Below are 15,008 nucleotides of genomic sequence, written 5' to 3'. Positions count from 1 at the left end.
TTAGTGTATCTAAGACCCGTCTCTGTCAGTTGGTATATCTTAAACCTGTCTATTATAAAGAATTTTCTCTTTGACCCAATGCCAAAACAGTGCTGCAATAGAATGTTGTTGTCTGCAGACTTTGTCGGGATGAGTCCATATTGGTTCTGGCAGGATATTAACTCAAGTGTGAGCGGATGGGAACTGAAAATGATGGCATTTGGCACAGAAATTAACAGTTTCTACTCTTCTGTTGCCTGTTCAACAATAACAAAAACAATAATGGCTTTGTTCGATTCTTCCCTTGACATTTAATGCTAAGAAGGGAAAAAGAGAGAGAAGGAGAGAGAGGAAGGAATAGAAGTAGGGGCTTTATTTTTATGTTAAAGGTCCTACTGAAGTTAACTACTATTTGACAAAGCTACATTTCAAATAAATAAATAAATAAGATAAAAATCAACTAAAAAAAAATCTGCTAAACTCATTATTTTATAAAAGAAAAGAAAAAATGGGTGCAATTTAGGAACAAACATTCCCACTTTGACTTAAACAAGTTTTTGGGAAAATTTCTTCAAGTTTCAATGTTTTAAACAATTGCAACTGTAACGAGATATGTTATTTAACGCCTTATTTGTAATTAATTACAAATGTAGATAAACATAAATCAGTGGTTCTAAAATTAGTTGTAAAACTAGACTTTTAATAAAATTAACAGAAATATATTTCAGTTTCACCATTTCCCATTTCTCATATTGTACTTCTTTCAGAATACTGCACTTTAACCCTTCATCAGCCTATGTGGCTGTAACATTGCAGTTTCCTCACCTCTGAACTAGGACAACACAGTTACTGAGTATCTAATATGAGAGAATAAGAAAACCTATAATCCTGCATACAATATCTGAATGCACATCGACAGTGTTGTACTCTGGAGTTATTGGGTATTTCAGGTTTTACAACCTCACCCTCATCCAGACAACTTGACTTAGGTTGATCAAGCCTGTGTCCAGATAACGTTCTTCTCACCCTGCCAGCCACCTCCTTTTAGCCGTGTTCTTGTTGGCTCGTTTTTTTGCTGCTCATTCCTGTAACGCCCACAGCTCCTTAGGTCTTACTCAGAATACAACTTGTGTATGTGTGACTACTCAGAACTCAGAGAACTTGATTAAAAACCATCTATAAGAAATTTCACTTAGATGTAGAATTTATGACTGAACATCTTATATTGGCCTTTACTACAGCTCGTATATAATCAGCCGTGCTTTGACTGAATGTAACAGCCAAACCTTTTCTCTCAACAACCCTCCTACCCTCCCTGAAATGAGGGCCATATGTTGATATATATATATATATATATATATATATATAAGTGTTGAAGCTTAAACAGTAGTAACAACAGCAATACAATAATAATGATAATAATAATAATATTAATTACAATAATAATAATATTCAGACCTCCCTTTTATACCCAAATAAAATTAAAACCGGATGGTCACAGTTAGAAACTAATCATCAAATGTTTCCTTTGATCTGCACACTAACCCCTGCCTATACCTCCTGTGTATTATGGCAGATTTGACTGGGGTTGTTAGGAAAAGGGGGTTACCAGACAACAACAACATCAGCAGCAGCAGTAAGTAAAATAACATCCTAAGCTACACATGTTTATTCCAAAATAGAATTTATAAAAAGCTTCAAAGAAAAAAGTACCAAAAATTAATAAATTCCTGATATTTGTATAGGACCTCAAAAAGTTTAGTGGTGGGTATAAAGGATGATGCAGATCCACAGTATATCACTGGTATTGTGGTGCCATATAGAGGATGAGATAGACTGGTCATGGGCCAACTGTGACCCATGGGAATTTCTGAATGGCATATCTAGTGAAAAATTAGCTGGGATCTTTATAGTAGTTTGGCCTGTCTGATGATGATCCATGTTTCATGTGGTGCACTTCTTGGAAAAAATTGCCCATGTCTGATATAGAGTGTGGGTAAATGAAGGGAGTACAGGGTATATATTGGGTCAACGAAGGGAGTTCAGGGTATAGAGTAATCTTGGGAAAACTGCAGCCCATGGAACTTCCTGAATGACATGTTTAACAAAAAGAGTCCCTGAATGGTTTCAGTTGCTAGAGATAGTACATTTTATTGCCTTAAATAAACCTGGTCACACTGGATGATGTAGTCCTAGATATACTATGTCAGAAAATAAGACATGATAGTTATATCAAGAATGATGATAATACATCTATATGCATGTGTGTATATCATATATACATCTATTTCCATATATACATACACACATACATACATATACACATAGACATACATACCTACATACATGCAAATGCATTAATACAGAAAAGGTTACATGACACGTACTGCACGTACAGCTGTTAATCTATGTGCGTGTATGATAGATGTGTGTGTGTGTGTGTGTTTGTATGCACATACATCTTAGCACAGCCCCCCCCCCCACAATGCTGTATAAGATCTCAGTTTAATTATGGGAAAAGTTTAATGTTTCTCGTTTTAAATGATTTCCCTTCTGTATTGTCATCTGAGCAGCTTCTGTTGTTGTTGTTGTTGACATTCACGGAGCATTTATCAAATTATTTATAGACACAAACACACACACACACACACACACACACACATATATATATATATATACACACACAGACACATATATTTTAAATTTATACACACATTTTTCATATGTACATTCATTTTTGTGTGTGTGTGTGTGTGTGTGTGTGTGTGTATATATATATATATATGTGTGTGTGTGTGCCACATATTTCCATATTTACACATACACCCACCCATATATATTTCCATATTCACACACACATGCATATTTTTATATATATATATATAACGAAGGTGTGTGTTGTGTGTGTGTATGCTGTGTAGGGTGATGATATGCTTGTGGCAAGGGAATTCTAGCCGAAGTCTTATCGTTTCTGGTTTCCAATCTCAATAGAACATCCTTCTGCTGATTCACTTTTGGAAAGGCATCACCTGCATCACCTCTGTTTATTCCCCTAAAATCTGGAATAGAGAGAGAGAGAGAGAGAGAGAGAGGGGGGAAATAAATGCCCTACACACCCTTTCTCTCTGCCTTAACTGCAAAATTAAGATACTGGAGACCATCATCTCTTTGAAACTTGGTTGTCATTCATTTCTATAACCATCAAGCTGGTATTTCTTGAGTAGTTCGCAGAATGAGAGAAGTTATTTCTTCCAAATCTGAATTCCCTTTTTGTCCCTTTTGGTAGTAGCTCCCCACTAGTTTTCTTTTGAAGCTTTTCCCTCGCACAGAATGAAAATAAAAATAAAATCAAAGTCTGACCATTTAGCATTCAGATTATCCTGTTAATTCTTAGTGTTTAAAATTAATCATGAATTATCTTGTTGCTTCAAGATGTTGATGATGTGATAGAATGACATTGTAGGGAAGGTGTGAGAGGTTTGATCTGATCTAGCTGGTTTGAACCATTAAACTGGTCGAATATTTCGGCTGTATATGGCTGGTTTAAATGCTAAAGGAACTTGCTCCACAATGTAAACAGAAATACCGTTAACAAATCTGTAATATTCATAAATACCATTTCAAAATGGTGTGAATTAAGGATGGTAGGTATCCTGGATGGAAGAAAGTTAAACCAAGGAAGATTTTCTGGGAAAATACGGGAGATAAACTTAGATCTACTTTGGATGGAATGGAGGTTCTTGGCATATTATGGCACTATAAATGGCTTTTTTTTTGTAGATTCTTCTTTTATTTAATTCTTTGAAATCTCACAGCCAACTTTTATAATTTCTGATGTTTTTTTTTTCGTTTGTTTGTTTTATTCACAGAATTAAAGTCAACGACCAGATCATCGAAGTTGACGGCAAAAGTCTGGTGGGCGTCACCCAAGCGTATGCAGCATCGGTGCTGAGAAACACGAGTGGAACTGTGAGGTAAACTGCCGTTTAGATCTAACTTTTATCAGTTCACGTTTGTGGAAGTGAAGCTTGGTTATTTTCCTATCTGTATAAAGAAATGTGTGTGTGTGTGTGGAGGGGATTAAAGATTGGTATCTGTGTCAATGCTGTTTTTTTTCTTTGTGTTTTTGAGGAACAGAAACTCTGTTGATAAAGTGGTGGTGGTGGTGGTGGTGGTGGCTTTGATGGTCATATTGGTGGTGTGGTGAGTGTGGTTAGGATGGTGGTCTAATGGTGTCGGTGGTGTCATAGTTGTGGTTGTAGTAGCAGTTTCAAGGTAGGAGTAGCTGTTGTAGTTTGGATTTTGGATAGGAGTGGTAATATTGCGTATACTACTAGTAATAGTGGTGATGGTGGTGGAATTTCTGATAATACTGATTACGTAATTAGACACAATGACTAATTCCAGACCCCTTCAGAGATGCACACACACACACACACACACACACACACACATATAGACTAAGAAGACCCATCATTCTGACTGTTTACAAATGTGATACTTTATCTTTCCTTCGCTTTTACATAACAACAACCAGCAAACACAAAACATGGTACTTTAATTCTAATACTTGTAAGTCTTTACATTTTTTTTCTCAGTTCCAAATAACCACCTTCACCACCACCTTCTCCACCACCACCATCTTCACGTTTGTTTTTGCATGTTAGCATGAGTTGTAGGAGTCTTCTTCCAATAGTTACCACTTGTTGCTTTTGCCATTTTTTCCTCCATCAGATTCACATTCCTGTGGTTGTCTTTCACCACTTCTCATATCTTCCTCGTTCTCCCCCCCCCCCCGCCTCAGCTTCCTTCCTTTTTTTTTTTTTGCATCATTTCACACTTCTTGACCCCCCCCCCACCTGTCATCCTCCACAGACACGTGTACCCTTAACGTAGTTCTCAGGGAGATTAGATTCAGTGCAACACAGAATGTGGCAAGGCTGTTCCCTTTGAATTACTGGTACAACTCATTTTTGCCAGCTGAGTGGACTGGGGCAATGGGAAATAAAGTGTCTTGCCCAAGGCCACAATGTGCCACCAGGAATTGTAACACATCCTTTTGATAAATTTTTCTGAAGAACAACTCTTGAAAATATATAAATTTGCAGAACTATGCAACCAGCCCCATAATAAATATGATAAAAACATGACAGAATTAATACAGGGTTCCAAATCTGTAGTTTTATTTTTATTTTTTTATTTTTATTTTTTTCTTCTTTGTTTTATTTCTGGTGGAGCAGGGAGTTAGAGAAAAATGATGAGGAAGTAAAGTTTACACAGATAGAAAAAACATGTTTGTTAGGAACTGTTTTATCTTCAATGCATGTATGTACCCGCCATAACTATCTCGAGATTCTGGATACTTAAAAGATCTGGCTGATATCCTCATGTTGTGACTGGTAGTAGAGTTACTGTTGTTGTTGTTGTTATATACCCTGGCTGTTATTGTTGTAATAGTAGCCAGAACCAGAAGACATCTCTCCCTGTTATAAAACAAATCCACTTATCTCTTTTAAAAGTTCTCCTCGGTTCCTCTTTACATCATCTTTCTTCCATCTTGGTACTTCTTCTCTTTCTTTCATCTCCTATCTTCTTTTCATCTTTTCTATTTTTCTCTCATATTATTTCACATATTGTTCCTCCATTTCAACCCCTACCCCCTATCTCACTTATCATCCTTTCCATCTTTTTTCTATTTTTCTTCCCTATTCACTTCTCTCTTTTTATTCTAGTTTTATTTCTCATTTCTTTTGGTCCTTATTTGCTTTCTTCTTTCATTGTCCCCTATTTTTTTGGCTTTGTTCATCATCATCATCATCATCATCATCATCACCATTATTATTATTATTATTCCACCAAAGTTGACTTTGCCTTTTGTCCTTTTGGGCCCAGGAATTTATAATCAGGGGTGTTCCAGTTTTGAAACAACTTTGGTTATCCCTGATGGCATTATCCAAATATGGTAAAGTATTTGGGTGTTAGGAAGGGCATCCAGCTGTAGAAACCAAGCTGAAACAGACTATGGAACCTGGTGTGGCTCTCCAGCCTTGCCAGCCTCTGTCAAACTGTCCAATCTATGCTAGCATGGAAAATGGACATTAAATGATGATAGGGTGTATGGTTTGAGGGAAGTTTGGCTGCTATTTCAGACATATCAAGTGACTGCCTAACAGTCTCTCTCTCTCTCTCTCTCTCAGCTCATGTCTGAAGTGTGTAACTTGTAGACGCTATGATTTGTTGTTCACGTCTACATGGGGATTGCCCGATCAATCAATGTTTAGAGGCTGTGAATGATTTAGTTGTGTGTATTGACTGTGGACTGTTTCTCTGTGATACGCAGCTTGATATGTGTGTTAGCTGGTCTGGCCAACCAACTTGGTGGCTGTTCACTGTGAGCTGTTTGGTTCCTCTCTGCAGTATGCGACCTGCTCTATGACATAACTTCAGCAAATAATTGATTTCATTTAAAAACAAAGAAATTATTTAATTAAAAAAAAGCAGTTATTTCATTTATTTTTTATTTTTTTTTTTTTTGCATCTATCAGATCTTTTGATTATTTCTCAAACTATTAGAACAAAAATGAATTTAAGAGGAATCTGGGATTGTTGTTGGTGAGATTAGGAGAAAAGAAAAAAAAAAAGAATTACAGACTGAAGAAAATAGTGTTAGCACAATCTGTAGGAAATTTATGGTTGGCATTGCAAGGAGAATGGTTGTTTTGTGACTTCCAGCCAATATGATGGATCTCTCAAACAAAAGTTCTACATGTTTGCAGATATTTTTCTTGATTCTCAAAGATTTTAGTCTTGAAAATTTCTTTAGTATTTCACAAGATTTAAACATGTCTGATGCTAACTGCCACCACCATTTCAAAGAACAGTTGTATTCTATTTCACCTTCCCCTCTAATCCTGGTGAAATTCAATATTTATCAAGGAAGTGAGAAATTCTGTGACTCTTTGAGTCTTTTAATAATTCTTGTATCTGTTTTGTTTTTGGTTTGTTTCGTTGGATTTATTTTTCATGGCTTTAAAAATTCCGATCTACTTCGAAATTCTTCTAGGATTCAAATTGGTCGCGAGAAGGATCCCAGCAAAAGTGAGGTGGCCCGTTTGATCCAGCAGGCCTTGGATCAGGACCGGAAGAAAGAGGAGATGCACAGAAAGGACCAGGAGAGACTCGAGAGGCTGCAATCTGAATTCCAATCCAAAGACGAAGCTGAGCAACAGTACGACTACGACGAGGAGAATGGTGAACTAGAAGACGAGGACGACGAAGAAGAAGAAGAAGAGGACGAAGAAGACGAGGAGGAGGAAGAGGATCTTGAAGAAGAAGAAGTAGAGGAGGAGGAGGAGGAAGAGGAAGACGAGGAAGAACTTGGCAAGGTTGTTTTGGTTCAATTTCTTTACTTTTGTGTTTGTTTCTTATATTATTCTCAAGTACTTGTGATTGTGGAACTAACACACACACACACACACACACACACACTTTATCTATTTACCTACCTACATATCTATCTATCTATCTATCTATCTTTTTATCTATCTATCTTTTTATCTATCTATCTATCTATCTATCTTTTTATCTATCTATCTTATCTATCTATCTTTTTATCTATCTATCTTTTTATCTATCTATCTTATCTATCTATCTTTTTATCTATCTATCTTATCTATCTATCTATTTACCTATCTATCTATCTATCTATCTTGTCTGTCTGTCTATCTTTCATTCTTTCTTTCTTTCTTTCTTTATATTGGAATAATTCCTGGCATTTAAGTTAGTGAGTACAATTTTAAACATCAAAACTAAACAAAATTGTGCCCATAGAGCATATCTGTACCTTCCACTTCCCAGCTGTGCCTTGTAAAAACGAAAGATTTATTTTAAAATATGGTTTATTTGCATTCATCGATATTCAGTAAGCATGCATTACATCCATGCAGGAAACTCTGTCAATATATATATATATATATATATATATATATATATATATATATATATAGATAGATAGATAAATAGATGTAGATATTAGTATGTGTATGTTAGTCCAGTGTAATTTAAACATTAAACTGTGTGACAAACAGCCAGTGTTTATAAACTCTGTGTGTATTTCCGTTGTATTGTAACTTCATCCTTTCTTAGGAAATCCTGGTTTGAGTCTTACACAGGAGTAGATGTAAAAAAAAAAAAAGAAAAGGAAATAAAACAAAACATGAGAGATTTTTCCCTAAAAAAAAAAAAAGAAATAAAACAAAACATGAGAGATTTTTCCCTAAAAAAAAAATAAGAAAACGACTTTAATTCAACAGAGGACCAGCTTCATTTTGATGTATGATACATGTTCCTGTATTGGTAATTATACCTGTCCTAAACAAAATGGCATTACTTTTTGACTCACCCTCATATTTGTTTATTATTATTTGTGCTTATTTTTTGTTGTTGTTGTTGTTGTTGCCACCAGTTTGAAGAAGCTGACCAATCATTGGAAGATCCAATGGCAGGGGAAGCTACTCCATTGTCGATGCCTTCCAGCGAGCTGCTCAGCTCCCCGGAAGAAACTTCCAAAGCTTCTATTGAAGTGTTTGAGTTGGAGGAAAGTAGCAGTGAATCCATTTCACCCGATATGGAGTCTCAGGCAATGTTTGTCAAATTAAAAGAAGTAAGTACCGTTCTGTTTGTGGTTTGTTCTGATAAAATGACGCCTCTCACTTTCGGGTTAAATGTTTTAGTTAGCAGAGGAAGAGCAGCTGCAGCGATCTTTGCAGGATCTTTGAGTCTGCTGATGGGGTAGGAGAGGAAGAATCTATAACTCTGTGTATAAAGCCATTGTCTAATTTAATCTCAGACAAAAGGTACACAAGAACCTTGTATTGGTGTTAAACCAAGTGGCTGCATGTTAGACCCAACATCCTGTCCAGTAAAGGTATCTAGGGCCCTGCTGGTAGTGTTAAGCCTACTGGCTCTGTGTTAGATCCAATACCCACCATCTTTCCAACATTAACCTTGGGCACTTTTTTGAATTCCATATGTCTAACACTTGTGGACATGCTTCCAAAATCAGAAAAAAGATAACACTGCTCCCATGACTTTCGGAAATATTTTCTCACACTCTGAGTTGCAGAAATAAACTACCTCCAGCAGTTGTTAGCTATCAGGACACTACATCCTTCAAAACGCCCATGCTTATATCTGTTTATGTTTTGAGTTCAAATCCTGCAAGGGGCTTTGAATTGGTTTTGTGCCTTGCTAGGGCTCCTTAAGTTGTTCAACTAAATCCCTTTTACGTGTGATCCTATCAGAAATCAGTTTGCACCCATGTACACATACTTTTTCCCTCTTACTGACACACACACACACATACTATTTTTCTCTCTCTCTCTCTCTCCCCCTCCCTCTCACACAAAACACACACACTCACATGACATGTTATCATCCTTGTATTTTTTTCATCTTTCAGCTCCAATACAAAAATGCTGTTGCTGAAGCAGAATTAGCAAAATTGAAAGCAAAGGTGAGTAGCATCACCGTCATCACCGTCATCACCGTCATCACCGTCATCACCGTCATCATTATCATCACCACCACAATCATCATCACCACCACCACCACCACCACCACCATCATCATCATCATCATTATCATGATCACAATCATCATCACCACCGTCATCATCATCAACACCACCACAACCACCACCATCACCACCATCATTATCAATATCAGTAAAACCAATAATTCCTATATTACTTGTTGACTTGGTGGACTATTGCTAATCCATTCTTCCCCCCTTGTATCTCTTTAATCCCTACAGATGATCCTGCTAGAAAATGCTGAAGGTCAGAAGCGTCATTATGAAAAGAAATGTGAAGAAATGGCTCAACGCTTACTCGAAAAGGAGAAATCCCTTGAGAATTCTCGCAAAGAAATAAACCGATATCAGGTAGACTTAGGCCTTTCATTCATTTTGCTTGTTTTGATGTTTTTTTTTTTTTTATTTTGTTGTTTTTGTCATTGCTGCTAAACCTTTTTTTAATGTGGAAGTCCTTGAAATCCTTGCCAAACTTCATGGCCCTTTATTCTAAGAAGTGGTTTTATATGTCAACCTTTTATTTGGGTTCAGAAAGTATAAATCTATCTTTTATTCTTTTAATTGTTTCAATCATTCAACTGCAGCCATGCTGGAGCACCACCTTGGGAGAGTCTTGGTCAAACAAATCGCCCCCACAACTTTTTTTTTTTTTTTCTTTTTAAGACGGCTACTTATTTTATCAATCTCTTTTGCTGAATTGCTAAGTTACAGGAACGTAAACAAACCAACTCTGGTTGCCAAGTGGTGATGAGGACACACACACACACACATATATATACACACATACACAGTGGTATTCTTTCAGTTTCCATCTACTGAATCTGCTTTCAAGGCTTTGATCAGCCCAAGGCTATAGTAGAAGACACATACCCAAGGTGCCTTACTGTGGGACTGAACCTGTTCTGCTTCTGCAATCCTGTTCTCTTTGTATGAGGTGACACTTCTGTTAGTGTAGCTTTGTCAGGCAGGGCAGTCTTGTGCTTGCATTTCCCAATTGTCAAGGTTGATCTCAAAGCTCTTTAGTGAGGCTTTGAGTGTGTCCTCGAAGTGCCCTTTTCTGTCCACCTTGCATGCTCTTGCTTTCCACCAATCCACAGAAAATCATCTCGCAAGACAAGGTCCCAGACACAGAGGTCCTCTCTCAAGCTGATCTGCCAATCTGCCAAACATTTACTACTGAGGCAATCACAAGCCAGGTGAGCAGGCCATCTTGTTCAAATGCCTGACATGCGATTCCCGAAAGACTGCTTTTACAGCAAACTGGCAGATAATATCTACAACAATAGCAGGACAGCATCCTAACAAACATTACATCTCCTTTCAGTCCAGACCAATAAGGCAGTTATATATACACCGAGTAACTACAGCATAAATAATATTAACATTGATAGTTGTAAACATTTCTGGGTTGTACAGCGATAAAAATAATAATAATAATAATTGTTACAGAGTTGCAGTGGATGTTATTTCTGAACCAAGTTAACTGTGACAACCTCTGTTGTGGCCACAGACTGGACAGTAGAGAGAGAGAGAGAGAGAGAGAGACAGAGAGAGTACAACATCCCCAGTCTGCATCGCATATAATTAACCACTGCATGTTCAGATGTGCAGTATGGTATGCAGCTTGTAGCTAGATGCAGTCTGATACCGTCGTGTTTCAGACACTGTGGTACTTGGATTAGCTCTAGTTGTTAATCCAGTTGCCTAAAGCTGTTGTCGGTTTTTTGTTTGTTTTTTGATTGGCATTGACCTGGGGTTATATAACAACAGCAACAATGCTACCCTGTAACACCCCCTCCCCATCACACTTCGCTACCCCCCCCCCCCCCACCATCTTGCACCATACCACTCCACTCCACCACCCATCACTGTATATTTATCCTGTCTTCAGAGAAATGATGTTGAGTATTGGAAAATATATATGGAAATTGTGAAGCCACTTGTCATAGCTGTAGCAACAATGGCCATGGTTATTATTATTATTATTGTTGTTATTGTTAGTAGTGGTGGTGGTTGTAGTAGTTGCAGTGGTGGTGGTGTCAGCGATCACTTGCTTTTAGGGTGTGACAGATTTCTAATTCTTTATGTGGATAATGTGTCATCCCTTCAGAAACACGTGTGTGTGTGTGCATATACATACATACGCACGCATACACACACGTATATGTATACATATACATGCAGACACACATACACATGAGAGAGAGAGAGTGTGTGAGAGAGACAGAAAGAGAGAGACATACTCATGTAGCCATCTTTAACATGAGCAGTATTGCAGTCCACTTTATCATCACCATCATGTCATGCAGTATCATCACTGACCATCTCACCGCCACCACCACCCCTGCCTCATCTTCATCAGTCTCTAGAGTCAACAATATTAGCACAATTGTCTGAAACTGACCCAGAGATTCTCTTGGACTCTTCCTGACCAATTACATTACTGTCTTTTGGTAACGCTTCCAATGACCTGGATTTCTTTTGTTATTGTTTCTGTTTTGTTGCAGGTGGTGGTGCAGCATGGGGGGGGGAGGGAGGGAGGGAGGGAGGGCCATGGGGGTGCCAACCATACAGGGTGGCCACTTGGTGGTGGTGGTGGTGGCAGGGCTGGTTCGGAGATCAAACGTGTTGAAACTGTTACATGGCTGAGTGATTAAGGCGCTCTCTTCTGCAACTGCTTGATTTTGAGTTCAATTCCACTGCACTGCATCTTGGTCTAGTGCCTTGTGCTGTAGCCTCAGGCTGGCTAGTGTCTTGTCAGTCAGTTTGGTAGATGGAAACTGTATGGAAGCCCATCGTGCATGTAAAGCATTCATGGCAGTGCCATGTAAAAGCACCCGTGTGGCATCACATAAAAACGTCCATGTGGCACCACATAGAAATGCCCATGTTGTGCCATGTGAAAGCCCCCCCATGCCCTCTGTAAAGTGGTTGGCATTAGGAAGGGCATCCAGCTGTAGAAAACCAAGCCAAATCGAACCTGGTGCAGCTCTCCAGCTTACCAGCTCTGGTCAAGCCATCCAACCCATGCCAGCATGGTCAAACGGACAGATGACGATGATGATGATGATGATATATCTCTCTATGTATTTGTATATATCTGTGTGAGTCTTTGTGCACTTCCACTGCTTGACAACCATTGTTGCTTTGTTTATGTTCCTCTAACTTAGCAGTTTAGTAAAAGACCCGATAGAATAAGTCCCAAACTTTAAATGAAAGGGATTACTGGCAGGGTGGGGGTGGGGGTGTCAATTTATTCAACTAAAACCTGTGAAGGTGGTGCCCTAGCATGGCCACAGTGCAAAACCTGAAACAAATAGGAGAAAAAGATTAAATGAAGGGGCCAACCAATTTGTCTATTGCATAGGGTGGCCAAAACCTAAACTACATCAGTGGCCCCTGGTCACCTTTGTATTGCAATGACGTATGAGGACAGTCTGGGTCTGGAAGTATCTCTACCATTTTTTGAAATAATGCACCTAAGAACTACATTGTCCAGTGTGGTCATTCTTGCTTCTTTTTAAGATGGCAGGGTGTAATTTAGCTTCTATTTCTAGCATGCTGAGTGATTCCATCGCGGGGGGGGGGGGGTATTTTTATAGAAGGTAGAGGTTTTGGAGGTGAATGACCAGTCAAAGGATCTTTGCAATTTTGCAGTGCCTCTTGACCACTCATACAACTGTCAACATCACCAGGTTTTCTGGGGGGTGGGGTGGGGGGATGGGATGGAGATGGGGTGTACAGCTATAACGAACTTCCTACTTGTAGTACTACCTCCCCGCCCCTCAACAAACACTGCCATGGTCCCCACCCCCACCCCTCCACCAAATCTATCGCCGCCTCCACCACCACATGTACATAATTGTCTTCCAGAAATTAATTGAATGGGGTGTTTTGTTTGCAGTAGGAAAGACAATGACATCACAGCCCTACAGCAGCACCACCACCACCACCACCACCATCATTATCATCATCAGTGGTGGTGGTGGTGGTGGTGGTGGTGGTGGTGGTGGTGATATTGGTAAAATGGAGTAACTAGAAAGACTGGCCAAATCTCCCTTGAGTCCCATTGCACATTGGATAATGTATTCCTAGATATATCGTGCTTAATGAGGAGGGGGGGGGAATGTGATGGTCGTGTCTGGAATAACCTTAATCATAGGTCTGCCAAATCAGGGCACCGCATACATCCCCACCATCCCCACCGTCCCCACCACCACCATCAATAATAAAATCCTGTTTTAACAACTTTATTAATTGTTTTAAAAAATGCTGATTGGTTAATTCCTACCAATGTGTGTGTGTAATATATATATATATGTGTGTTTATGTATAACTGTGTGTGCATATATTGGTGTGTGTGTGTGTAATATGTATATATATATATATATATATATGTGTGTGTGTGTGTGTGTGTGTGTGTGTGTGTGTGTGTGTGTGTAGGAATGTCTGTTTCTGAGTGTATGTATATGTGTGTATGTATAACAGTAAATATATATTTATATATGTGTGTGTGTGTAATATACATATATACATAATGTGTACACACACGCACACACATATATGTACATATACATATCTATATACATATATATATACACACACACACACACACACACACATATATACACATGTATACATATGCATACGGGTGTGGACATATGTATGAGCAAGTCTTTCAGCTTATTCTATTTTTGCTGACCATTCCACCAGTTCAGTCATTCACCACCACCACCACCACCGCTGCTGCTGCTTCTGCTCCTGCTACTTCTCCCCCCCCCCTCATTCTTTATTCTCTCCTTTATTATTCCTCCATTATTCTCCATCACTCCTTCCCTGCTTTTCTCATTTTTCTCCAGAACTTCCACCTCTCCCCCCTCCCCTCACTCTCTCACTCATCTCTCTTCTCTCACTCATGTGTCTTCCTCTTTCTCTCTCTTCTCCTTTCTTTGTATTCCTCTCTTGTTTATTTCTCCCTCATCTCTTCTCTCATTCTCATGTCTTTGTTTCTCCCTCTCTCTCTCTCTCTCTATCTATCTATCTATCTATCTATCTATCTATCTATCTATCTATCTATCTATCTATATATATATATATATATATATATATATATATATATATGTATATATCTATCCTCTAACCTCTACTTCTCTTCCTTACCCTCCTCCACCTATCCCCAATCTCTCAGTACATATCTATATTCAATCCTCTCTTTCTCTCTCTCTCTCTCTCTCTCTCTCTATCTCTCTCTTTCTCTCTCTCTCAATACTAAACTACTGCAATAACTAAATCACATTTCCACAATCACTTAATGAAGAAAAAGAAAAAGAAAAAAAAAAATCAAGACTCTTTAACTGGTCAAGGATGAAGTCCATTAATTCACATTGGAACTTTTAGATTCCTGTCTTTCTGCATGTCCATCTCATGTATGTATACA

The 15,008-nt window shown here is 38.4% G+C and overlaps 1 protein-coding gene across 50 annotated transcripts in view; it reads left to right on the top strand.

The window, feature by feature from the left end:
- The window catches only part of LOC106878301 (uncharacterized), a 176,227-nt gene that overhangs the window by 112,992 nt on the left and 48,227 nt on the right, over positions 1-15,008 (top strand). For all 50 annotated transcript variants that reach the window (XM_089340389.1, XM_089340415.1, XM_089340376.1 and 47 more), the window contains 5 exons: positions 3,849-3,953; positions 7,043-7,364; positions 8,444-8,641; positions 9,440-9,493; positions 9,794-9,922. In XM_089340389.1, coding sequence (XP_089196515.1) covers positions 3,849-3,953; positions 7,043-7,364; positions 8,444-8,641; positions 9,440-9,493; positions 9,794-9,922 — 808 coding nt within the window. The remainder of the gene's footprint in view (positions 1-3,848; positions 3,954-7,042; positions 7,365-8,443; positions 8,642-9,439; positions 9,494-9,793; positions 9,923-15,008) is intronic.

This window comes from Octopus bimaculoides, chromosome 23 (genome assembly GCF_046866305.1).
Source record: "Octopus bimaculoides isolate indiv1 chromosome 23, ASM4686630v1, whole genome shotgun sequence".
In the NCBI taxonomy this organism is placed as follows: Eukaryota; Metazoa; Mollusca; class Cephalopoda; order Octopoda; family Octopodidae; genus Octopus; species Octopus bimaculoides.
This window is presented reverse-complemented; position numbering and strand designations above follow the sequence as displayed.